General features: G+C 37.0%; 3 protein-coding genes across 3 annotated transcripts; all 3 read right to left on the reverse strand.

The window, feature by feature from the left end:
• Positions 1-2,554: 2,554 nt before the first annotated feature.
• LOC109206674 (pentatricopeptide repeat-containing protein At5g55740, chloroplastic) lies at positions 2,555-5,553 on the reverse strand. Its single transcript, XM_019369522.1, has one exon. It carries the CDS (start codon positions 5,455-5,457, stop codon positions 2,935-2,937), a length of 2,523 nt encoding a protein of 840 aa, XP_019225067.1. The 5' UTR covers positions 5,458-5,553; the 3' UTR covers positions 2,555-2,934.
• A 12,082-nt stretch (positions 5,554-17,635) lies between these two features.
• LOC109206667 lies at positions 17,636-19,493 on the reverse strand. The gene is made up of 4 exons (XM_019369513.1): positions 19,448-19,493; positions 18,275-18,337; positions 18,060-18,157; positions 17,636-17,977 (listed from the first exon to the last, which is right to left on the reverse strand). Exons 1-4 carry the CDS (start codon positions 19,491-19,493, stop codon positions 17,636-17,638), a joined length of 549 nt encoding a protein of 182 aa, XP_019225058.1.
• Positions 19,494-23,820: 4,327 nt separating this feature from the next.
• On the reverse strand, positions 23,821-25,198 carry LOC109206668. Its single transcript, XM_019369514.1, has 3 exons — positions 24,747-25,198; positions 24,419-24,633; positions 23,821-24,314 (listed from the first exon to the last, which is right to left on the reverse strand). Exons 1-3 carry the CDS (start codon positions 25,196-25,198, stop codon positions 23,821-23,823), a joined length of 1,161 nt encoding a protein of 386 aa, XP_019225059.1.
• Positions 25,199-26,265: the final 1,067 nt, after the last annotated feature.

A 26,265-nucleotide genomic window follows, 5' to 3' on the forward strand; every position in this document is an offset into this window, starting at 1 on the left:
CAGCTTGTTATTTGGTTAATCGGATGCCTTCATCTCCCATCCAGAATCATATTCCATATGCAGTATTGTTTCCCCAATCACCCTTATACTCTGTTCCCCCTCGTGTTTCTGGGAGCACATGTTTCGTTCATAACTTAGCCCCTAGGAAAGATAATTTAGCTCCTCGTGCTCTCAAGTGTGTCTTCCTTGGTTATTCTCGTGTTCAGAAGGGATATCGTTGTTACTCACCTGATCTTCGTAGGTACTTTATGTCATCTGACGTCACATTTTTTGAGTCTAAACCTTTCTTTACCTCTTCTGACCATTCTGACCACCTTGATATAGCTGAGGTCTTACCTATACCGACCTTTAAGGAGTTTACTATTGCTCCTCCTTCACCTTCTGCCACAGAAGTCTTACCCATTCCAACCGTTAGGGAGTCTAGTGTGGCTCCTCCTAGACTCCCCGCCACAGGAACACCACTCTTGACATATCATCGTCGTCCGCACCCAGCATCAGGCCCAACTGATTCACGTCCTGCACCTGAGCCTCCTCCTTGTTTCTTCCTAGTACACCGATTGCACTTCGGAAAGGTATGCGAACCACCCTTAATCCTAATTCCCATTATGTCAGTTTAAGTTATCATCGTTTGTCATCACTCTATTATGCTTTTAAATCTTCTTTGTCCTCTGTTTCTATCCCTAAGTCTCAGGTGAAGCATTGTCTCATCCAGGATGGCAACAGGCTATGACTGACGAGATGTCTGCATTACATACGAGTGGTACTTGGGAGCTCATTCCTCTTCCTTCAGGCAAATCTACTGTTGGTTGTCGCTGGGTATATGCAGTCAAGGTTGGTCCGGATGGCAAGATTGATCGCCCTAAGGCCCGTCTTGTTGCCAAGGGATATACTCAGATATTTGGGCTCGATTACAGTGATACCTTCTCTCCCGTAGCTAAGGTAGCATCAGTCCGCCTTTTTCTATCCATGGCTACTGTTCGCCATTGGCCTCTCTATCAGCCGGACATTAAGAATGCCTTTTTACACGGTGACCTTGAGGATGAAGTTTATATGGAGCAGCCACCTGGGTTTGTTGCTCAGGGGGAGTCTCGTGGCCTTGTATGCCGCTTGCGCCGGTCACTTTACGGTCTAAAGCAGTCTCCTCAAGCCTGGTTTGGTAAGTTCAACACAGTTATCCAGGAGTTTGGCATGACTCGGAGTGAAGCTGATCACTCTATATTTTATCGGCACTCTGCTTTAAGTCTCTGTATTTATCTGGTGGTCTATGTTGATGATATTGTTATTACCAGCAATGATCATGATGGTATTACTAAATTGAAGCAAAATCTCTCAACACTTTCAGACTAATGACCTGGGCAAACTAAAGTATTTTCTGGGTATGGAGGTCGCTCGGTCTAGCTCAGGTTTTGTGATCTCACAACAGAAGTATGCCTTAGATATTCTTGAGGAGACAGGAATGACAGGTTGTAGACCTGTTGACACTTCGATGGATCCGAATTCTAAATTTCTGCCAAGATAGGGGGAGCCTCTTAGCTATCTTGCAAGATATAGGCAGTTGGTTGGTAAATTAAATTACCTTACAGTGACAAGACCTGATATTTCCTTTCCTGTGAGTGTTGTGAGTTAGTTTATGGATTCTCCGTGTGATAGTCATTGGGATGCAGTTGTTCGCATTCTTCGGTATATAGAATCAGCTCCAGGCAAAGGTCTATTGTTTGAGGATCGAGGCCATGAGCAGATCGTTGGATACTCAGATGCTGATTGGGCAGGATCACCTTCTGATAGACGTTCTACGTCTGGATATTATGTCTTAGTAGGAGGAAATTTGGTGTCTTGGGAGAGCAAGAAACACAATGTGGTTGCTCGACCTAGTGCAGAAGCAGAATATCGACCAATGGCTATGGCGACATGTGAGCTACTTTGGATCAAACAGTTGCTCAAGGAGTTAAAATTTGGTGAGATTAGTCAGATGAGACTTGTGTGTGATAATCAAGCTGCTTTTCATATTGCGTCAAATCTAGTGTTCCATGAGTTGGTGAGATTAGTCAGATGAGACTTGTGTGTGATAATCAATCTACTCTTCATATTGCGTCAAATCCAGTGTTCCATGAGAGAACTAAACACATTGAGATTGACTGTCACTTTGTCACAGAAAAGATACTCTCGGGAGATATTGCTACAATGTTTGCGAAGTCGAATGATCAGCTTACAGATATTTTCACCAAGTCACTCGCTGGTCCTCGGTACATATGATTTATATGCACCAGCTTGAGGGGGAGTGTTAGAATAGTTATATAAATAGTACTCCCTCCGTTCCAATTTATGTGAACCTGTTTGACTGGGCACGGAGTTTAAGAAAAAAATGAAGACTTTTGGAATTTGTGGTCCTAAATAAGTCCAAATGGGGCCCAGAGTATTTGTGTGGTTATAAAAGTTTCTCATTAAGGGTAGAGTTATAAGTTTAAGCTAAATTGTTATCAAATTTAGAAAGGGTTCATTCTTTTTGGAACGGACAAAAAAGAAAATAGGTTCACATAAACTGAAACAGAGGGAGTAGTAAATAACGCTAATCTCATGTGTATTAGGAGTATGACATATTATGTATAGGGCTCATTGTATCATGTTTAACATATGAGAATAATATCAATAATATTTTCTCCCGTGCATTCTCGCAACGTTGAAGAAATCATTTCACTCACAAAGCATAATGTTGTCTCCTCTAATTCTCTGATCCATCAGGAGAATTGGTCCAGCATAAAAGCTTTAATGTAGACTCCTGAAGACGAATACATATATCTTATTTCACAGGCTTTGACACTCTCTTATGTTGGGGCTTTTCTCGTCCTCAAGCCATCTTTAACCTTGAAAGTATCTGATTAACATGAGCTTAGTTTGCAAAGGTAACAATGTACCTACGGCATGAAATTGATACCCTCAGCTGTCGAAAGAGAGTCTAGTAAGCTGCATTTCCCTATCCAGCAAAGCCAATATTGTACTTATTTCCTGTATGTGTGAATGCCACCTGTCTCCTGAAACAAACATATGAAACTCTGTTCCAACTTGAATCCAACTGCATCCAGGTCTTTTCCTAAGACCCTTTTTTTTCATCAAATCCCTTAGTTTTGAGACTTCATCCCATCTTCCAGTTGTTGCATATGCATTTGAAAGTGAGACATAGTGTCCTGAATTATCTGGTTCCATGATAATTAAAAAATTAGCTATATGTTCCTCGAGTTGTGTCTCTCCGAGTTCTCTACAAGCCACAAGTAGTGATTCAAAAACATTTGCATCAGGTTTGAAAGGCATCTTCTGAATGAGCTGCATAGCTTCATAGAGATCACCGCACCTAGAGAGAAGACTGATGATACAACCATAATGTTCCAAACTTGGCTTCATATTATACAAAGAGACCATGTCATAAAGAACAGCTAAACCTTCTTTTACCAGTCCAGCATGACAACAAGAGGATAGGACACTAGTGAAGGTTATGCTGTCGGGTTCCACGCCTCCCTTGCATAGACGTTTGAACAATGCAAGAGCTTCTACAGCACATCCATGTAAAGCATAACCAGATATCATAGCATTATACAAGGGCAACTCCTTTTCTGGGATCAGATTAAAAATGCATTTCGCATAGTTTAGATTTCCGCATTTAGCATACATATCAACTAATGAAGTTGCCACTGGAAGAGATAATGAAATCTTTTGCCTTAAAATGTATCCGTGGATGGCTCTTCCATGGTGCAGTGATGCTATATTTATAGAAGCTGAGAGGGAAGCAACAATACTTGCACTATTTGGTCGATACCCTGCTTGAAGCAGTTTTTTAAAATATGTAAGGGCCTCACTACTGTAATCATTTCGAGATAGACCACTGATAAGAGTAGTATAAGTAACTATATTAGGGTCTAAACCAACAGCTTTCATTTGTGAAAACATGTCTATGGCCTCATTTATCTGTCCATTTCTTAAGAAACCAAGAATTACGGAATTCCAAGATATGGTATTTTGCGGTAGACCATAGAGCTGCATCTGGTAAAATAATCTTAACGACTCGCCACTCAAACCCACTTCTGCATAAGCAGCCAATAATGTATTCCACAAAATTACATCTTTCTCTTTGGTGTAGTCAAAAACCCGTCTTGCATCAGGGATTTTCTCACATTTGGCATACATATTTATAATACCACTAGCTACAACTACATCCTTGTCAAAATTGTGTCTGATACAAAAACAGTGACCCTCTTTGCCAAGCTTTAAATTCCTTAAATCTGCTGAGGCAGATAATATTGATGACAGTGTCACAGAGTCAAACCTAAAGCCTTTCAATCTCATCAAACAAGACAAGCTGAGAGCCTTGTCAATCCGACCAGATTGTACATAACAAGACATTAACAAGTTCCATGTTACCACATCTCTCTCAATCAGCCTATCAAATATTAGCTCAGCATCATCAACCAAACCAACTTTAGCATAAAAGTTTATAAGAGAACTCCCCAAAATCTTATCTAAATCTAATCCACTCAGAATAGATATAGCATGCGCTTGCTTACCTTCTTCCAAAGCACATAAGTTGGCTGAAGCTGAAAGAAGGCTTGACAGAGTTACACGAGTTGGTTCAATTCCTTCTGTCCTCATATCGTACAAGACTCCAATAGCTTCCTCATTGTATCCGTTTTGCATATAACTCACAATTATTGAGTTCCAGGCCACTACATTTCTTTCACCCATACAATCAAATACCTTTCTTGCATCAGTCAAAACCCCACATTTTCCATACATATCAATGAGACTACTCGCTACAAATACACAATCTTCAAAACCGAATTTACAGACATGCCCATGAACACATTTCCCAAAATCAACAAAATTTAGGGCACCACAAGCTTTCAGAACATTTGGGAGAACAAAATTGTCGCCCAAAACGCCATTTTCTAGCATTTCAACGAATCTCCACAAAGCTTCTTCTGACAAATTCATCCTGCAACTTAGTCCAATAATTGCAGCCCAAGAAAACACATTCTGTTTTCTCAGTCTGCGAAACAGATGGTTGGAAACATCAAAAGCATCACACTTTGCGTAGAAAATCACAAGCTTTGTCTCAATGTACTCATTCTTGGCAAAGAAATCACCTTTCTTCAGAATCTTTGAATGAATTTGCTGACCCAATTGAAGGTCTCGCTCGTACACACAGCCTTGGAGGAGTTCACCATAGAACTCAGGTCCAACGTACAGATTTCGGTACTCCATTTCGTTGAGAAGGTCCGCAGCTTCTTGAAGTTGACCTTCTTTGCATAGAGATCCAATGCGTTTGAAGTAAGATTTATGGAGAAGTTTATCGTTTCTGCCATCTTCTTGGTAAGTTATGAAATGAGTGTGGGGGATGTTGAGCGATGTTTTGGGTTTAAGGGTAAGGGTATGTGGGTTTATATTGGGGTTAATGGGCAGTGAAGCCATGCAAGTAGCAGCAGCAGCTTAATTGTATCGTCTGAACTCTGAAAGAGTAAAAGATGGATATGGGGATCATTTTGGCCATACAAAATGCTTAGGTTGCTTTGGTCATTTTAGCACTTACAAAAAAGATATACAAGTTTCTTTCTATTATAAAAGAAAATTATATTTAAGGTAAGTGTCTATTTTTTATAAAGATTTTAGAGTTTGTTATTTGGTGATTAAGTCACTTTTTCTCTATAAATAGAGATGTCATATTTCATTGTAAATCATCCAAATCAATTAGAATTTTCTCTCTACTTTTCTCTCTAATACTCTTTTCTTCTTTTACTGTTTTATAACACGTTACCAGCACGAGACTCTGACCAATTGAGTAGAGTCATTTATTTTAATTTCTAGATATCCTATTAATTAGTTGTCTAATGTTTGAGAAATTAAACCACCCGTGCATAGAAGATATAAGAATTTGTGAGGCTCTTACGTGAATGTATTGATATTCAAATACTAGGCATCTGCTTTGGGTAACCAAGCTTTGGGATGCGTGCATGGTGCTCAAGATTGTCAATTGATCCATGAACTTCTTTTAAGAATAAATTTTGAATTTAGGGTAAGTATTTTACTTTATTTCTCTCTTTTAAATTCTTGAAATTCTATAATTTGATTTTAAATACAAGCAAAGACAACAAAATTTTGATTATAACTCTAATAGAGTTGTGAGAAATTATAATCACCTGTTGTGGTAAAGTTTTTATGTCTTGCTATGATCAAATTCATGTATGATTATAAGCACAAGAAGTGAAAACTCATCCCATTGAGTTTGCTTCTTTCTCGTTCCCTTAGGAGAATGTGCTAGCAATATGTAATAAGTTTGAACAAAGACAAAATTATTGCGGTGAAGGTATCAATAGATGTGGAAGCGGCAATAGACGAAATTATAATTGTCATCGTTGTGGTAGTGAGACCAATAAGAATTTTCAAAATAATAATTCACTCAGTGAAATTAATGTTTGTCATCGATTTGACATGAGATTTCGTAAAGCACATATAGATGCTTATGGTCCATTCATGATCTGAATGTGACAACATGTGATTTATGAATACATATTCATTTTTGAAAGAATATGAACATGCTAGTGGTAGTGAATATACCACACTCAGCTCTAGAAGGAGGTTTGAGATGAAATAAGAAAATAATTTCATTATTAAGGCATGAATTATAATTGATCACGTACCTATTGAGATTACGCCAAATATTATGGCAATATGATTATTACATGGCAAAAGTAATGGAAGCAACATATCTTACCTATAATGATTTTGACAGTGACCATAATGGTATAAGTTTCTCTTTAAAAGATATATGCACTACATGGATGTTGATGAATATGTGGTAGTATAAAATTAATTGAGAGTTCCAGAAGAGCCAATTGTTACTATTTTGGAGAAATAAAATTAATTATCAATAAGGTATTGTGTCATAGTAAGTCTCAAAAAAGTTTATTTAGTTTCTAAAGTATTCCCGAAAGCGATTGGTATTGAGACTATAAATAAAGGAAAGATCTAATATCTTCTATTACTACAACAAGCAGCGGAATAATATGTATGCAGAATACATCGGCATCCCATTAAATTTGTCATCACTTTTCAATTAAGCACTCTATTTTTATTTTGTTCCATTTGAACACTCCAACCATATATCATATGTGTTATTTAGACACAAAATTAATAGGCAGTCAAAATACAAATATGTGTAATTCACACCCTTGTGACGTGTCAAATAAACAAATAAATATCTGACACGTGTAATTTTCATAATAATTGACAACTGTAATTAAAAAAGAAAAGAAAAAATGGAAAACCCTCTCTCATCCCTTCTTCTCCCACAAACCCTTTCTCTCCCCTCCCCACGTAGCTGCTTCTTCACCCCCCCCCCCCACCCCCACCACCACAACCGTTTTTGCTATATTAGTTTCTTTAGAACCTGTCGTGATGCCACTATTATTCTGGAAGCGGCAAGGAAATCTTTTTGACTGTTACCTATATTGCAAAAAAAAAAAATAACTTGAAAGAATTAGTCATGGTCATTCATGGAGAGAATCAGAAAATCAATTTCGGACATAAGTTAGCACACTTTTTTCTTCTGTTTCCCCACTTGTTTTTCCAAAATATATTTCTAGATGAAGGGAAGAGAAGAGAAATTAGAGGAATTTTAATTTGTGCCCACCTATGGATTCTAAGATTTAAGTTCATGTTCTTGCCCTCTTAGATAGGAAAGTTATCGAACGGCCGCTCAAAATCACCTTTTGAAAAGGTTGAATGAAAATATATACCCCTTTTTCCTTAACTCAATTTTTTCCCTTCAAATTACAAACAAAATCTTGATGCTAGTTTCCAATCAAGATTGGCTGATTTGTTTTGGCAAATTGTTAGTCACAATTTCAATTGATAGTTTGGTTGGGTTGGTTGGTATTTGGATGATGGAAATATTGAAGAAGTTTGAGGAAGAAGGTGAAGATATGGGGGGTCACTGATCTGAAAAATGAAAAGAAAAGTTCATCGATAATTTTCCGGCAAAAGCTATTCATTTTCTGATAAGAAGTACGTGGAGTTTGCTTTTTGGACGATGTTCATGTGTCTGAGAAATTTGAAAAACACTTGCTTTGGTAATTTTAGCACTTACAAAAAAGATTACAAGTTTCTTTATATTATAAAAAAATTATATCTAAGGTAAGTGTCTATTTTTTATAAAGATTTTAGAGTTTGTTATTTGGTGATTAAGTTACTTTTTCCCTATAAATAAAGATGCCATATTTCATTGTAAATCATCCAAATCAATAAGAATTTTCTCTCTAATACTCTTTTCTTCTTTTACTGTTTTATAACACGTTATCAGCACGAGACTCTAACCGATTGAGTAGAGTCTTTTATTTTAATTTCTAGATATCCTATTAATTAGTTGTCCAATGTTTGAGAAATTAAACCACCTGTGCATAGAAGATATAAGAATTTGTGAGGCTCTTACGTGAATGTATTGATATTCAAATACTAGGCATCTGCTTTGGTAACCAAGCTTTGGGATACATGCATGGTGCTCAAGATTGTCAATTGATCCATGAACTTCATTTAAGAATAAATTCTAAATTTAGGGTAAGTATTTTACCTTATTTTTCTCTTTTAAAATCTTAAAATTCTATAATTTGATTTTAAATACAAGCAAAGACAATAAATTTTGATTATAACTCTAATAGAGTTGTGAGAAATTATAACCACCCGTTGTGGTAAAATTTTATGTCTTGCTATGATCAAATTCATGTATGATTATAAGCACAAGAAGTGAAAACTCATCCCATTGAGTTTGCTTCTTTCTCGTTCCCTTAAGATAATGTGCTAGCAATATGTAATAAGTTTGAACAAAGACAAAATTATTACGGTGAAGGTATCAATAGATGTGGAAGCGGCAATAGACGAAATTATAATCGTCATCGTTATGGTAGTGAGACCAATAAGAATTTTTAAAATAATCATTCACTCAGTAAAATTAATGTTTGTCATCGATTTTACATGAGATTCATAAAGCACATATAGATGCTTATGGTCCATTCATGATCTGAATGTGACAACATGTGATTTATGAATACATATTCATTTTTGAAAGAATATGAACATGCTAGTGGTAGTGAATATACCACACTCAACTCTAGAAGGAGGTTTGAGATGAAATAAGAAAATAATTTCATTATTAAGGCAGGAATTATAATTGATCACGTACCTCTTGAGATTATGCCAAAATATTATGGCAATATGATTATTACATGGCAAAAGTAATGGAAGCAACATATCTTGCCTATAATGATTTTGACAGTGACCATAATAGTATAAGTCTCTCTTTGAAAGATATATGCACCATATGGATTTTGATAAATATGTGGTATAAAATTAATTGAGAGCTCCAGAAGAGCCAATTGTTACTATTTTGGAGAAATAAAATTGATTATCAATAAGGTATTGTGTCGCAGTAAGTCTCAAAAAAGTTTATTTAGTTTCTAAAGTATTCGCGAAAGTGATTGCTATTGGGACTATAAATAAAGAAAAGATCTAATATCTTCTATTACTACAACTAGCAGCGGAATAATATGCAGGCAGAATACATCGACACCCCATTAAACTTGTCCTCACTTTTCACTTAAGCACTCTATTTTAAGTCTGTTCCATTTGAACACTCCAACCATATATCAAATGTGTCATTTAGACACAAAGTTAATAGGTAGTCAAAATACAAACATGTGTGTAATTCACACCCCTGTGACGTGTCAAATGAACAAATAAATATGTGACACGAGTAATTTTTATAAAAATTGACAACTGTAATTAAAAAAGAAAAGAAATAGAAAACCCTCTCCCATCCCTTCTTCTCCCACAAACCCTTTCTCTCCCTTCTCCACGCAACTGCTTCTTCTCCCCCCCCTCCCCCCCACAACTGTTTTTGCTATATTAGTTTCTTTAGAACCTGTCGTGATGCCACTATTATTCTGGAAGTAGCAAGGAAATCTTTATGACTGTTACTGTATATTGCAAAAAAAAATAAAAAAAAAAAACCTAAAAGAATTAGTCATGGTCATTCATGGAGAGAATCAGAGAATCAATTTCGGACATAAGTTACCACACTTTTTTCTTCTGTTTACCCACTTGTTTTTCCAAAATATATTTTTAGATGGAGGGAAGAGAAGAGAAATTGGAGGAATTTTAATTTGTGCCCACCTATGAATTCTAAGATTTAAGTTCATGTTCTTGCCCTCGTAGGTAGGAATGTTATCGAACGCCTGCTCAAAATCACCTTTTGCAAAGGTTGAATCAAAATATATACCCCTTTATCTCAACTCAATTTTTTCCCTTCAAATTACAAACAAAATCTTGATGCTAATTTCCAATTCAGACTGGCTTATTTGTTTTGGCAAAACTTGTTAGCCACAATTTCAATTGATAGTTTGGTTGGGTTGGTGTCAGGACCCCCAGTTCGCCCTCCGTGAACTGTCTTGACGGCAACTAGTCCCTATGACTAGGTAAGCCTAACAAATGCAGAAATAAATAATTTGCGGAAGAAATAATTAAACCTAAAAAAAATAACCGAATGAAACAGTATTTAGGATGCCGCTCGGCATACACAATATCAAGTTCTCAAAACCAACACATATATCCAAGACCCGAAAACCCATGAATCACAAGCTAAGAAATATTACATAGCTCTAACTCCATAATGTCTAACAAGAACGGAGATACAGAAGGGCTAATACTAAACAGCAAGAATAGAAAGAGACTCCTCGGTCTGCGGACACGGCAGATATACCTCGAAGTTGCTATAGCAATCGCCTCACCTCAGGGGTGGTCAGACTGAGTCGAAGTACCTGGATCTGCACATGAAAAACATGCGCAGGAAGGGCATGAGTACACCACAGCGGCACTCAGTAAGTGCCAAGCCTAACCTCGGTTGGGTAGTCATGAGGAAGGTCAGGGCCCTACTGAGGTTAAATAAGATATAAGGTTTAAAAGTGTGAAATAAACAGTGTAAATAAGTAGCACAGGTTATGAAGAATGGCAACAACTATTACAGAGACAAATAAAACACAGAAAGAGAATACAGCTCAGCTCCAAGATAACAACCGGGGATCTCCCAAGATACCGTCCTGTAGTCGCCAAATATAAATATCAACAATCGGGGATCTCCTAGGATACCGTCCTGTAGTCCCCAAATATAAATATCACATCCAGTGGATCTCCCGGGTGCAGTCCCGTAGTCCAACTAGTAAATGCGCGGGGATCTACCGGAATACCACATCCGTAGTCCCAATATAAATACTCAGTACTGGGGAATCTACCGGGTGGAATCCCGTAGTTCCAATGTAAAAGTGCAAGGGGATCTCCTGGAATGCAATTCCGTAGTCCCAAAGTAAACATACAGGGGAGCTCCCGAGATACCGTCCCGTAGTCCCAAGTAAACATACACAGCAGCAACAAGAACTCAATTCAATCAATTTCATACCAAGGTAAAAGCAGATATTCCTAACCTAGCATGTTTCACGTAATACAAATAAGACAGTTAAGGCAAATAAAGCAGTTTAATCAAGTATACATGATTTTCTAGGCTAGCAGCAGGCTTATTTCCAATAGTGTAAGCAAGAAAAGGAAGAACATAATTCAAGGCTATTTTTAATGAAAAACTGAATTCCAACAATTAGCACAAGTACGCGCTCGTCACCTCACGTACAGGGCATTTCAAATACGACAATATCAATCCTAAGGGGAAAGTCCCCCACACAAGGTTTGACAAGCCACTTACCTCGAACCGGCTCAAAATCAACCCGAAACCACGCTCTTGACACGAGTATCCAACTCTAAATGGCCCAAATCTATTCAATTCAATTTCATAATGTAAATAACACTTCAAGTAACTGATTCTATAATTAAATTCTAAGCTAATACACGAAATTAGGTAAAATGACCAAAATGCCCCTTGGGCCCACGTCTCGGAATAGGGTAAAATTTACATTTTCAGAATTCTCATACCCTCACGAATCTAACCGTACCAAAATTATCCAATTCCGATACCATTTGGTCCTTCAAATCATCAATTTACATTTTTAAAAGATTTCACAAATTTTCATCCCAAATTCCATCCCAAATCACGAATTAAATGATGAATTCAATGATAGATTCATGTACTCTAGCCAAATCTGAGTTAGAATCACTAAACCCGATGAATTTCTTAAAAAACCTTCGAAAAATCGCCTAAATTCGAGTTCTCTAGGTCAAAATATGAAACAAAACCCAAAACCTCGTATTTATAGAGCACCCCCCGGATTTCCACCACTGCGGACCGCATAAAAACGACTGTGGACCGCACAAAACCAGTGTTGTCCGCACAAAGACGACTGCTGTCTGCACAGGTTTTCACTGCAGTGACAGGCTTTAGTATTTTGGCAATACTTTTCTCTACAGATGTCCAAATTGTGATTTCTTTACCTTTCTAGAAAGTAGACATGAAGGGCTACAACTTTGGTTTTTGAATCATCCCAAAATACCTTGTATATCAAAAGATATGAGCTTCCAAACTAGGACCAGTGAAATTTTCTTCACCACGGACCGCACTGCATTTTGTGCGGCCGCACAGCCCCCACTGCGGACGCACTGGATTTTGTGCGGACCGCACTGGTGGGTTCCGAGGCCTGCAACTCTTCTGGACCTGCAACAACTATGATTTTCGGCCTAAAAAACATCCCGGAGCTCACCCGAGTCCTCGGGACTTCAAACCAATTGTACCAACACATCCCATGACATCGTTCAAACTTGTTCAAAACTTCGGAATGCTCACAACAACATCAAATCACCAATTTAACATTGGATTCGAGCCTATGAACTCCAAGAACTCTAAACTTATGCTTTTGATCAAAAAGTCTATCAAATCTCGTTCGAATGACCTGAAATTTTGCAAGCACATCACATTCAACACTATGGAGCTACTCCAACTTTCGGAATTTCATTCCGACCTTCGGATCAAAATATCACTATCGAACCGGAAACTTCAAAATTCGATCTTTTGGCCTAAATTAGCCATGGACCTCCAAAACACAATCCGACCATGCCCCTAAACCCGAAATCACCCAACGGAGCTAACAGAACCATCGAATTTCCATTCCGAGGCCGTCTTCATACTGTTCCGACTACGGTCAACTTTGCAACACTTAAGCTCTCATTTAGGGACTGAGTGTCCCAAATCTCTCTGAAACTCAATACCGAACATCCCGGCAAATCAAAATAGCAGAAATAAACTTGGGGAAAGCAGTTAATAGGGGATCGGGCGTTAATTCTTAAGACGACTGGCGGGTTGTCACATCCTTCTACACTTAAACATCCGTTCGTCCTCGAACGAGCATCGAGACATACCTGAAGTGAAGCTGCTCATGGCCCCAAACTACTGAGCGATGCGCTAGAGCTCAAAACAACCGGTTGGGTCGTTACATCCTCTCCTTAAATATACGTTCGTCCTCGAACGTGCTAAGAACTGTGTTGGGGTTGTCTGAAATAACTGCTTAACACCCCGAGCACCTGCCCGTGCTACCACAACTCAGCTGGGTACCCTAGCTCGATCAATCTGAAGATATCCTTTTTCACTTAAGCAAATGAGCCTTAGAGCCCAATTCCTACATCCAGAATTCTCTGTCAGGCATGTTCCAACATACGCTCACCGTGTCAATAACTACCCGCGGCACCAAAACATGACTGCATACCTTAGCTGAATTCACACCTCGCACCACTTTACTCACAGGACCACAATAACATTCTCAGATCAATTAGTCAAAATTCCACGAATCTGATGCTCCCATTGCACCTCATGACCTACATAAGTCTTGCTCTAACTCTTACAGTACCGCCAAGACGGAAGAGGTGTGTAGAAATTCATACCCAACTGCCGAATCAACAAATCATTGGCTCTATACTCCTGATAAGAACCGTCACCTCATTCTGAACCAAATAATCACTACAAGAAAAACGGCCTTTAAGGAAGGGAAATATGGTCCTTAAAATCCAAAAATCTGGTCCCAAAAGGGTATATTACGACGGGGAAAAACTGGTCGTAACCCATTGTAATAGCCTCCGCCGCAAAAAGTCATTAACGACGGGTCGAAAAACCTGGTCGCTAAATCACTTTAGAGACGGGGCGAAAACTGGTCGTGAAATACTTTTAGAGACCACATTTATCGTCCCTAATAGGCGATGAAAAAATATTTATTCCCGTCGTGAAATCTTTTTAGCGACCAACTGTATCAGGTCCTAAATTGCCTTTTAGGGACGGACAGAAAACCTGGTCGTGAATAACATTTTGAGACTATATTTCTCGTCCCTAATAGACGATGATAAATATATATTCCCTTCGTTAAATCATTTTAGCGACCAACGCCAACTGGTCCTAAATTATCTATTAGAGACCAACAAAACATCTGGTCATTAAACCATTTTCACGACCAACCTTTAACTAGTCCTAGATTATTTTTAGAGACGACGTCCCTATTTAAAATAATTTTGTAATTTAGCAAAATATTCATGGTCTATTAATAACCATGAGTAGTCCTAAAAGCTCAATGAAACAAAAAGTAATTTTTATCAATAAGTATCAAATTGTTATCGAAAAATCTAGATATAAAAAGATAAGATATCAAGGTCTAATCCAATGATGATGTTACTTTCTATGTTTTCTCAACACCTCAACAGAAAAAAAAACTTAGCTATCATCCTGCGCTAGACTATGATATCAAGTTTTGCATAACATTTTTAGCAAAATAAATAATGACCTTGTGCATCTTCTAAGCTTGCATCTTGACTTATAGCTTCAATCTTCAAAACCTGTAAGTACAAAAGATTGAAAAAAAATGATAAACAACTATTGGTAAAATAACATATATAATTTAAAATGAGCAATAGTTAAATCGCTTACCCCAAAAGCAATTAAATTCACGAGGTGTTATCCAGCAACATCAACAAGGCTACAAGAATATATGAAAAATTATTTAGAAAAGCTTGGAATGGTTAATCTTACTTTGGTTTGATAAATTCCAGTAAGACAATTCGAGATTTACCATTCGAGATTGACCAAGAGCCTGGGAAGTTCAGTTAAATTCAGGAATTCAGGTTGTGAAAATTCAGTCAATGACAAAATACTACTGTTTCATCATTATAGTCATTTCAAGCTTCAAAGATTCTAATTTAGGAAATTGCTGTATTTGGCAGACATCTACCAGAGACGCTAGCGATAAGATGTAGTAGAAATGAGCTAAGTCCATCATGTGAAAAGTGTGATACCTTAACCAAAGTAGCTACCCCAAGCACTTGCAAACATTCATCTCTGGTAATGCAGCCCAAAACCAGCTATAATCTTTGAAAGATCGTTAATATTTGCATCTTTTAAAAAACTACTTATGTCAGTTGACAAGCACAAAGGAATGGATAGCTTCTTAGGAAACTAGCATGAAAGATCGTTAAAGCTATGACAACACCAAAATAAATCTAGTATTTGAACCTGGATACCAGCAGTAGAGATCTACTTGATAATGCAACCAAATAATCTTACACGAAACAGTCAGGTACCATACCAAAAGAAAAAAAGTAGATTGCACAATTTCAATGTTTGGCTCTTAGTCAAAATCATAGCCATTTGTAAGAGATCTTGAATTTTTTTTTTGCGGTTACTGTAGGAGATGGGCAAATTGAGGCTACACGTTTCAGTGGAGCAGCAGGCCCAAAGGTAGTTGTTGATCGAGCAGATGCACCTGTGCAAATTGGAAAGTCTACAAATGATCATATTGCAACTGCTGATCGAAGAGTTTCTACAGATTATAAGGCGGTCAATGTAGAGGATAAATGTACAAGTGCTCAAACTGAAACTGAGCAGGAGACTCTGGCTCAATATGTTGCTGAGGACCAGATTTTAGACAGTAAAATGACTGGCCAAACGGGTGTTGGTATGGAGGTGAACATTGGTAAATCAGTTGGTGCAGGTAAGGGTACTAATACAAATACTAAAGAGGGGGTTTGGAACGTGGTTTCAGCAAGAAAATCACCTACAAAACAGGTGGTATCACCAAGTCAAAAACCAGCAAGTTTTCGAGCTGCAACTGGGGTGGTTAAAACTAATGCTGATCGAGCAACACATGTAGTGGTAGGACATGTTGACAAATATGGAAGTGAAGCAGCTACTGCATGTTCAAAGTAGGAGCTACTGTAGCGTTGAATATGACTACTGATCGACCAAATGTTGGGGCTACCAAATCTACTGCTGCACTTGTTGATTTTGTTGAAAAACTAGCAGGTGACGTGGAGACACAAAATGGTAGGACTACTGCAGGTCAGGTTTTTGTAGTTAACAAGGTGCAAGAAGAAGTGGAGACCAAAAATGCAGTCATTTCATTTGGGCACTCGCCTACACATTCTAAACTTAAAGCAATGCCAGGTTTTTGGTCGAGCACCTGAAATTTACAATAGCAACTGTATAAATGCAGGGAACTTTAATGTTCCAAAAGATGGGGATAAGGTTGATGGTACAACTCAGATGTTAGCTGAGAAAGATTGGACAATGGTGTCCACCAAAAAAACCATTTCAAATAAGAACATGCAACAGTTTGTGAATGATACAGCAGAACACAAGGCAGTGGCTGAACAACATGAAAATTGCAGTCCTCGACCTGCACCTATTTTTGGTAATATAGGTTTCATTTCACCTGCTAAATCAGTGGAAACCTCTGCAACAAATAATACTACAGGTGAACAACTTGAGGGGCAGCAGATACATTTCCAGCTGCATCAATCTTTGGTGGGCAATACTGGGACAGTTCCAGATGCAAACACAATACCAGCAACACGAGATGATTGCGCAATGGTAGGTACACAACATGATGCAGCAGGTGTACATGATATTGGGATGTCCAAACAACTAGTTCCAATTACAATCAATGATGAAGTAGGGCCAGGCAGGCTGGATTTGGTTGAAAAAGTAGGTGCTCGACGAAATAAATCTTTGAGTAATCTGGAAAAAGAATTAACAAACACCCAAGCCCATAGTTCCAATGCACCTTTACTACACTTTTCCAATCCTCAAGTAGAACAAATCCATCAAAGATGTTCAAAAAGAAATGATGCTGATACTACCATGCTAAAACAGCCTTTAGTCACATTGAACACCTCTGTGTTTGATATCCCCTCTCAATCAGTTAATTCCTATGGGGAATTTTAAGGTGAACATGCCTTGTCAACTGGGAACAACAATGGGATCATTCAAACAAAGGTGAAGGGGATGGCTATTAATTCTAGATTGTGGAAAGAACAACGTGAGGAGGATGATGAAGAGGAGTTGGGTGATGGTTTTGCTGGATACTCATCGGAAAAAGGAGACCACGAGGTTGATCAAGCTACAGGAAATCCTCAACCAATAAAAGAAACTTCAACAGACTAAGGCAGCATGTAGAAAGTTCCACTAATAAGATTAAAAAACATAAGCTAACCAAACATTAATATCCTAAAAACAATACTTGAATCACTTCAGTTCTGTAATATAGAAGTTGACTATACGCAAATCTTGAATAAAAATTAAAAAGTTGGGTATATGGTGACTAACTTGGTCAGCAGACAAAAACAGTGGTCATTCAGTTGAAATAGGCGATGTCGTCGTAAGCGGGACATGTGATTGTTGAGCAGTGAAGTACTCTCTCATTTTCCTCATTTCTTTCATCTTATCTTCTAAGGTAGACAAGCGCTCATTCAAGGATTTGTTTTCCTCATTCAAAGATTTGTTTTCTTCTCGAGTTGAACGTAGCGCGGACAGTAATTCAGCCTTTGAAGAAGTTCCACCTTTCAAGTCTTTCGCGTTCACTCCACCCCCAAATCCAAACACATGGCTACGAGTTTGAGGTCCACAACATTTTTCTACAATCTCTATGCTAGGTAGAGATGGATCAGCTTGAACTATTTCTTCGATTTGAGCCTACAAAATATATAAAAACACATTTAAAATCTGAATCCACCATAATTTCAAGTAATTTACATATTCAATTTACCAAACATACATGTTTTTCAATTGCTTCAGGTTCAACAAGCTTGTTATCTTTCTTACGGGTCTCAAAGAAAAATTGTTGCCAATCCGTGGATTGCCATCTTTTCCGCCCTTTAACATCAAAGACAAACATGTCAAATAACAGCTCGTAAATATTTTTCTTACGAAAATCGAAATTTTATGATAATAACCTTTTTGATAAATGATCTCACCGAATAAGCTTGCTACCAAAATAATGATGAAGCATCTTCAACTTAGCTCGATTTGCTGCACTTCCTGTTGCTTCCTTGCCTATATTTGTGAAACATTAAGATTAATGTAAGAAATTGGCCCTTGATGAGCATCTACTGACCCAACAGAATATCAATGTGGACTTTGTTTACTCAAAGGCTACTTACTATCAAGTTGGCCCTGATGAGCATCTACTGACCCCAAATAGTAAACACATTGTTGGCTGAAGCAAATAAGTGTGACAAAAATACTCCTCTACTTGAAGATATTTGCAAGTTTCTGTTTGGTTTGACTTAAACATATACATATCTATGTCCTGACAGCAAAAATGATAAAGAGCAGCAAAAATGCTAAAAGACTAGTTTAACAAACTTTCTTTACGACAAATGCTTCAGAAATAAGTACTAGTATAATCTTAATAGAGCTGATATTTTATGTTGCCTTGGGGGTTGGAGTTCAAATTCATTCTGTTGATCTAAAGTTGAAGGAAGAATTTTTGTAGACAGTATCCATTGCGTGAATCTGAATGTGGAGTTTGAATTCATTCTGTTGATCTAAGCCGTTTTATAGCTTCATCGTAGTTCTAACTTTTCTATTTCCCCTGTTCTGGGCTGCCCTTTGTTTTAAGCAGATCACAGAAAATGTAGAGAGAAATTTTACAGGTTTCAGCATGTGTTGCTTATCTGATCTTGAACTAGGCTAGCTACTCATCCAAGAAGTGCTAGTTTTGGATCTTATAAAGCTATTTGTAGTGGATTCTTGGGATACTAGCGACTCAATGAAAGAGGAACTAACTGGATTCTTAAAAAAAGATGTAATGTAATGAAGGAACTGAGACCTACGATACATCGTTAACTGTGAAATTTGTGAAATTTTTATGTTGTACAACAGCTAGTGTTCCTTGTTATTTCAAACTGTAGTAACTTCTTCAGCTTCTTTATGGCTAGAATTTCTCACATTGTGTTCAATTCGTATGGAATTAAACGATGTGTTCATTCTCTGCTATAGACGAATTAAACAATTCGTATGGAATTAAACGATCTGAATTAAAATACACATCAAAACACATAATTCGATAACTCAAATAAGTGAAACTTAGACGAGAGTTCTTGTCAGCATCATGTATATCTGAAAGGATCCAGACATAAGCTCTTAAATGACTAGGCATACCTGAAAACTTTCTGAACAAAAATGTTCCTTTACTAACCACTCCCATTCTTTCTTGTCTACTCCATTTGGAATATTCTTAAGAGCATATTGGATTGGCTTATCCTTCACATATTTTGCATGCAAGTGTCCTCTCCATTTGTTCCATAACTCTTTCATCCATCCGAAGATATGTTCACGATGATCATTCATGTCAACACTCTCAAATTTATCCTACAATATTCAAAACATGAGTTAGAGTTAAATATTCAATTTTAGTAAATAATCATGATATTGTGTTAGGAGCACATTAAACTGAATCTGTAGCATTTTGATACTCTGTTAGGAGTACATAATCTTGTATATGCACCAACACAAGGCTTAGGCATAAAGGAACAGATAACAGGGCATAAAGGAACAGATAACAAGGAACAAATAACAGGGCAGACGAATCTATGATAACAGAACACACAAGGCATAGGCATAGGCTATAAAGGAACAGATGTCAATCCTGATGAGTGGAAAAAGCTCCCATCACAGTTCAATTTTCACTTTCCCTACAGGAGGCAATTCCCATAATACAACCAAGCTATTAGGAATAGGTCTGAGTTTCTCAACTATTTCACAGATTTTAGGTCAAGACTGATCCAACTTACAGCCCGGGAATGACAATTTCAAAGTTGTTCTAAGGATCCATAACAATATTTTGGTACATACTACTGTACACCACCTTCTTCTCATCCCTATATTTACATGAACTAATACCTTTTCAGATGCCCCAACATATGGCCAAAAGGGTAATGTTAAGGATCATTTTATGAACTCTATTGACAGTCTTGGTACCAAACCAAATTTGTAAGACTTCTCTGATAGGTTTATTATGATGTCTAATACCTAGAGGACCACCAAAGTATCTCCATATTTTTATACCCACCTGACTGTCAATAAACACATGCTAATGTATTTCACATTTTGGAGCAATGCAACAGTGACATTTAGAGACTATGTGATTGCCAAATTTAAAAAGAGCATCATCAAGACTGCCCAGTTCACTCGTTGTGATTCCTATATAGAGGCACAAACAGGAACACATGTATTCAACTAAATGATATGCATCTTCACTGTATAAATATCTTGCTTACCTCAATAGCTGCCCACATGTGATTCAGCTTTTCTTCCTTAATATCATTCCACGATGATACTCCCAATGGACATATATTACGGTCACGAACGATTCTTCCCAAATGCCTCGAAAACAGTTTGCTATTTGTTCCAACTGTACGATTATTGTAAAAGGTTATTTTCAGCTTTTGTCCGACTTCAACTGATGCAACTTCTTTGCACTTGTTCTTCCCTCGAACTCTCTTTACCTTTCCAGGATTAGATGAAGAACCTACGGCTGCACAATTTGGTAAAAAGTATAGCAATAAAATTCAGTTTTATAAATTAATAACATATTGATTCAAAATATCATACTTGTTTCAGTTGCTTGAGAGTGTTGCATAACTTGATCAGTAGATGGAGGCAATGAAATATTGATTTGCATATGCTCTTTCTCAAGAACCAAGGAGTTTTTATCCATTGTTCGCATTTCTTGGTTAGAAGACATGGTAAAATTCGATCTTGTGCTTTTAGAAATCCCTAAAGATGAGCACAAAGATCTAGGAGTTTTCTCCCGTCCCTTCCCTATTGAACCTAGACCAAAAAACCATTTTAATTTGGCATTTAATTTTAGTAACATATGCAATTAAAAATACCAGAGATTTGGAAAAACTTACTTGCTTCAACTTTTTTGGTAAATTGCTTAACTTGATCAGTAGATGGAGGCAATGGAATATCAATTTGCATATACTCTTTCTCAAGAACGATAGAGTTTTTATGTATCGTTCCCGTTCCTTGACTAGCAGACATGGTAGAGCATTTAAGCCCTTGTCCTCGTCCATTCCCAATAGCACCTGGCGAAACGAAATCATATTACTAATATTTAAACATTAAAATTTAGTTGTACACATTAAAAACTGTAGATTTAAATTATCTTACTTGTTTCAATTGTTTGGATGTATTGCTTAACAAGATCACTAGATTGAGGAAATAAACTCTTAATTGGCATATTCTTTTTCTCAACCAAAGATCTAAGCCCTCGTCCTCGTCCTTGTCCCTTTCTTATAGCACCTGGCGGGACGAACGCATATTTGGTTGTACTCTTCATAGTTGATTCCACCTCATTTTCAGTCTTTGATGGCTTTATATTGAACCTGCAAAGAGCCAAAAGTAAAAAAATAGTTAGACAATGACATTATAGTATTGAAAGAAATCATGCCATCAGTATATTTAACAATGAATATACTAATTCATAAATAGATACTTCACCTCATCGGTTCTTTTTCATTTCTTTTGTGAAGGATTTCCTAAGTCTACAATATCATCATCCATTTGTTTTACAATCTCATAGGAATCACGAGGTTGAGTCTTCCTCACTACATGCCAACCTTTGTTGGAGTTATCAATAGCATAAAACACTTGAGATGCTTGCTCCGCTAAAATAAATGGCTCATTTGTTTTCAAAAATCTCCATGGATTAACACTCACGAAGTCATACTCATCTTTTTTAACTCCCTTTATTTTATCATACACATCAAACCAATTACATCGAAATAAAATCACTCTTCTATCCATGAGAAATTGCAATTCAATCACATCTGTTAAAATTCCATAGTAATTAATGTTCTCACTATCTTTATCATTCTCGCAAACTACAACAACACCACAATTTTGAGTCCTTAAATTTTTATCATAGTCTTCTACATGAAATCTATATCCATTAACAATGTAACCATTAAAATGTATCATATATTGGGTAGGACCATGTGAAAGTGAGAGCAGATCTTCCATGATCCGACTATCATCTCCTTTATGCAATTGGGCAACCTATCAATAAGATTAAGTTGAATAATGTAGAATTAGTAATACAACAATAAAAATTCAAATTTGATTTTTATGTACTACTCACCCTAACTTTAAACCATTCAATAAATTGTCGGTTCTATTCTGCATCAAACAAGTGTTGCACAGTATCCACATGTGTTTGTGCAAACTCTTTACAAATTTGAAGTGAACCATAATGTCATATAAAAAATATTACCCTAAAGGAAATAAGAAAAGTGAGACAATATGAAAGTACTCTCCATACTCGAGATATGGTATGACTTCATCGCAATTCTTCAGTATGTATATATGTGGTTGTTCCAATTCATTTGCTTCAAGCTCACATTGTTCTTTAGCTCCCAGAGTACTTCCAGGTTGATAGAACATAGATAAACCTCCATTAGAATTTTTCAAACCCCCGTCATAATTTCGTTCAGGTCGATTGAATTTTGTGTCAATCGTATGCAGATACCGTGAACATAAGGTCATACATTCTTTTGCATTGTAGCCCTCTGCAATAGAGCCTTCTGGACATGCCCTATTACGAATCAAAGATTTCAAAAAATATAACCATCGTTCCACAGGATACATCCACCGATAATGAATAGGTCTAGCAATCTCAACTTCACTAGCTAAATGAATAGGCAAGTGCACCATGACATCAAAAAATGAAGGAGGGAAAACCTTTTCTAACTTGCAAAGCGTTATGGGAATTTGCGCTTCAATTTGTTTCAAGTCATCAACCCTTAACTCCTTTGATCCAAGCACATTAAAGAACAAAGATAACTCAATAAATTGTTCACACACTTCTTTGGATAACATACCACGAAGTGCAAGAGGGAGTATATGTTGCAGAAGAACATGGCAATCATGACTTTTTAACCCAGATATCTTGTGATCTTTCAGGTTCACACATTGAGAAATATTAGATGAAAACCCATCAGGAACCTTTAAATTCTTTAGGAATTGGAATAATTTGTGCTTACTTTCGGGAGGCAATGTGTAGCATGCAGTTGGAACTTCAACTTTCTCCCCTCTTTGGATGGGGTGCAATTCTAGCCTAATATTCATGTCTTGCAAGTCTAATCGTATTTTAATTGTATCCTTGGTCTTTCCTTTGACATTCATGATTGTTCCCATAATATTATCACATATATTTTTTTAATATGCATAACATCCAAATTATGTCGCAACAAGAGAGACTTCCAATATGGAAGTTCAAAAAAAATACTTTTCTTGTTCCAATTATCCTTCCGATTTTCATGTGATATCTTCTTCCTTTTCTTTGGATCCTTTGTTAACTGTATCCCTTCAAGATCTTGCACTTTATTAAGAATCTCAATACCGGAAAGCATTTTTGGTGGGAGCCTTTTCTCTTTTGTACCATCAAATGAATCCTTGTCATTCCTCCATTTGTGGCTAAGAGGAAGGTAGCGTCGATGACCCATAAAACATTGCTTCTTACTATTAGCCTATCGAATTGAGGAGGTGTCTTTATTGCAACATGGGCATGCCAATTTTCCTTTTGTACTCCATCCAGATAAATTTCCATAGGCTGGAAAGTCATTGATGGTCCATAACAAAGAAGCATGCAACTTAAAATTCTGTTTAGATGATGCATCAAAGGTCTCAATGCCAACTTCCCACAACTCCTTCAATTCCTCTATTAATGGTTGAAGATATGTATCAATTGCATCTCCTGGACTATCTGGACCTGGAATAAGCATTGACAAAATAAAATTTTCTTGTTTCATACACAACCAAGGTGGTAAATTATAAGGAATAAGAACCACATGCCAAATGCTATATGAGGTTTTTAAATTCCGAAATGGCTGAAATCCATCACTGGCAAGTCCAAGTCGGACATTACGAGGCTCTGTCGCAAATGAAGGATAAAGTTCATCAAATGACTTCCACGCCATTGAATCAGCTGGGTGCCTTATTATTCTATCATCAACTCTTTTATCTTTATGCCATGTCATTAAAGTAGATGTCTTTGTAGACATAAACAACCTCTAAAGCCTTGGCTTTAATGGAAAATAGCGTAAAGTCTTTGACGCTTCTTCTTACCTTTTTTATTCCTTGTTTCCCCGCTATGTCTATCTATTTTCCATCTAGACGCACCACAAACATTGCAAGAATCAAGTAAGCTATCCTCCTTCCAGTATAACATGCAATCATTAGTACAAACATCAATCTTGTTGTAGGAAAGGCCAAGGTCTTGAATTATCTTCTTTGCCTCATAATACGATTTTGGCAAATCAGCACCATCAGTAACAACTCCTCTTTTAACATTTTCAATAACATTGGGAATGACTCATTACTCCAACGACCCATACTTTTGATGTGAAGCAATTTAATCAAAGAGGAAAGCTTTGAAGCTTTTGAATTTTGGTACAGTGGCTGCTCGAAATCCTTTAATAGCCTGTAAAATCTTTTTGCTTCAATATTTGGTTCCTCTTCAATTAAATCGTCACAATCAATGTGCACGGTTCTTCCATCAATATTAGGATATAGATCTCTCAACAATTCTTGTACTTCATCTTCACTTTCACATTCTTCTAGTTCATCACCGTCTTCATCTTCTGATTCTGACAGTGGCTCACCAAACTTTTCCCCGTGATGATACCAAAAAGTATAATTTTGAATTATTCCATATACTTTCAAATGTGTCTCAACTATCTTACGAGTTCCTAAAGTTGTATTACAACATTTGACATACGGACAACGTATTTCATATTCTTCTCCTGTTTTTTGAAAAGCATAATCCAAAAACTTTTGCACTCCGATTAAGTAGGCTTCATCGAGCCGATTATCAACAAGTTGCATCCATTGCTTACTAGGTGCCATAACCTTGGAGAGTAAATAAAAATGAAATTAAATAAAGATAAAAGATAAGAAAAATACTACGATGCACACTACTTGTTATGATCAGATGAACATAACCGATTCAACTCTAAGGTCTCACATTCTAGTCGACTCGGCTCCTCTGTTTTCAGCTCAAAGAAATTTTTATTTGCTAGATGACACAATAACAGATTAACGAAACTCAGGAAAACGTGAACTGCACAAAAATATTCACAATGTAAGTAGTATAAACTTTCAGAAACAGCAAGAATAATCAGTTTATACATAAAACTAGGGCAGCCCCAAACAACAAACTTGAGCAAACTTTCAGTTTTTTAATCAGCTTATAGAAGAAATCCCAAACAACAAACTTGAGCAAACTTTTTGTTATTTAATCAGTTTATAGAAGAGATCCCAAACAACAAACTTGAGCAAACAACAGTAAAAATTATAGCAGCCCAAATATTCTCAAGATTAATCCCTCGCTGAATACATAAAACTAATATGCCATTCATGGAATAATTAGCTTTCAAAACCAGACGATTCTCAAAGGATGCATACCTTGGAATAATTAGCTTTCGAAACTTGACTAATATTCCATTCATGGAAGAAGAAGAAAGAAGAAGAAGAAAAAGAGCAACTTGAAAGAGGAGGCATACCTTGGATTCTCAAAGGAGGAGATGGAAACTAGGGCAGACGATCAGATCAGTTGATCGATTTTGGCTCGCACACGACCAGACGAGCAGACCAGCTCTAACGCTAGCTTGACGGGAGATTAGGGCAGAGGATTCTAGCGGCACTCTGTTTTGAGATAACAGAGGTTTAATTTTGTTAAAACCTTTTACTTTTTAGTTTTGGCGCCTAATTTTTAGAAAAAAATAATTTTTTAGTATTTTGGTATTAGATTTGGCGGGACTCTCTCACACTCAAGGCCTCTCAATTATAATTTGGGACCAGTTACTATTTTTTTGGGACCAGATTTATTACCTTCGCAATAAAATAAAGCATTAAGGACCGCAATATAATCTCGTCCCAATACATATATTATTAGCGACGAGATTATTTACTCG

The sequence above is a fragment of the Nicotiana attenuata genome, unplaced genomic scaffold (genome assembly GCF_001879085.1).
Source record: "Nicotiana attenuata strain UT unplaced genomic scaffold, NIATTr2, whole genome shotgun sequence".
Lineage (NCBI taxonomy): Eukaryota > Viridiplantae > Streptophyta > Magnoliopsida > Solanales > Solanaceae > Nicotiana > Nicotiana attenuata.

What these genes read in the sequence shown, in the direction of transcription:
- LOC109206674 (XM_019369522.1), bottom strand. Translation starts at nt 5,457, where the DNA reads ATGGCTTCACTGCCCATTAACCCCAATATAAACCCACATACCCTTACC.
- LOC109206667 (XM_019369513.1), bottom strand. Translation starts at nt 19,493, where the DNA reads ATGGGAGTGGTTAGTAAAGGAACATTTTTGTTCAGAAAGTTTTCAG. An exon ending in TTTGTTCAGAAAGTTTTCAG is followed by an intron (nt 18,338 to 19,447) that starts GTATGCCTAGTC and finishes TCACAAATATAG; the next exon opens with GCAAGGAAGCAACAGGAAGT. An exon ending in CTGAAGCAATTGAAAAACAT is followed by an intron (nt 17,978 to 18,059) that starts GTATGTTTGGTA and finishes TATATTTTGTAG; the next exon opens with GCTCAAATCGAAGAAATAGT.
- LOC109206668 (XM_019369514.1), bottom strand. Translation starts at nt 25,198, where the DNA reads ATGGCACCTAGTAAGCAATGGATGCAACTTGTTGATAATCGGCTCGAT. An exon ending in AAGGATTTCGAGCAGCCACT is followed by an intron (nt 24,634 to 24,746) that starts GTACCAAAATTC and finishes AAATGTTAAAAG; the next exon opens with AGGAGTTGTTACTGATGGTG. An exon ending in GGAAACAAGGAATAAAAAAG is followed by an intron (nt 24,315 to 24,418) that starts GTAAGAAGAAGC and finishes CATGGCATAAAG; the next exon opens with ATAAAAGAGTTGATGATAGA.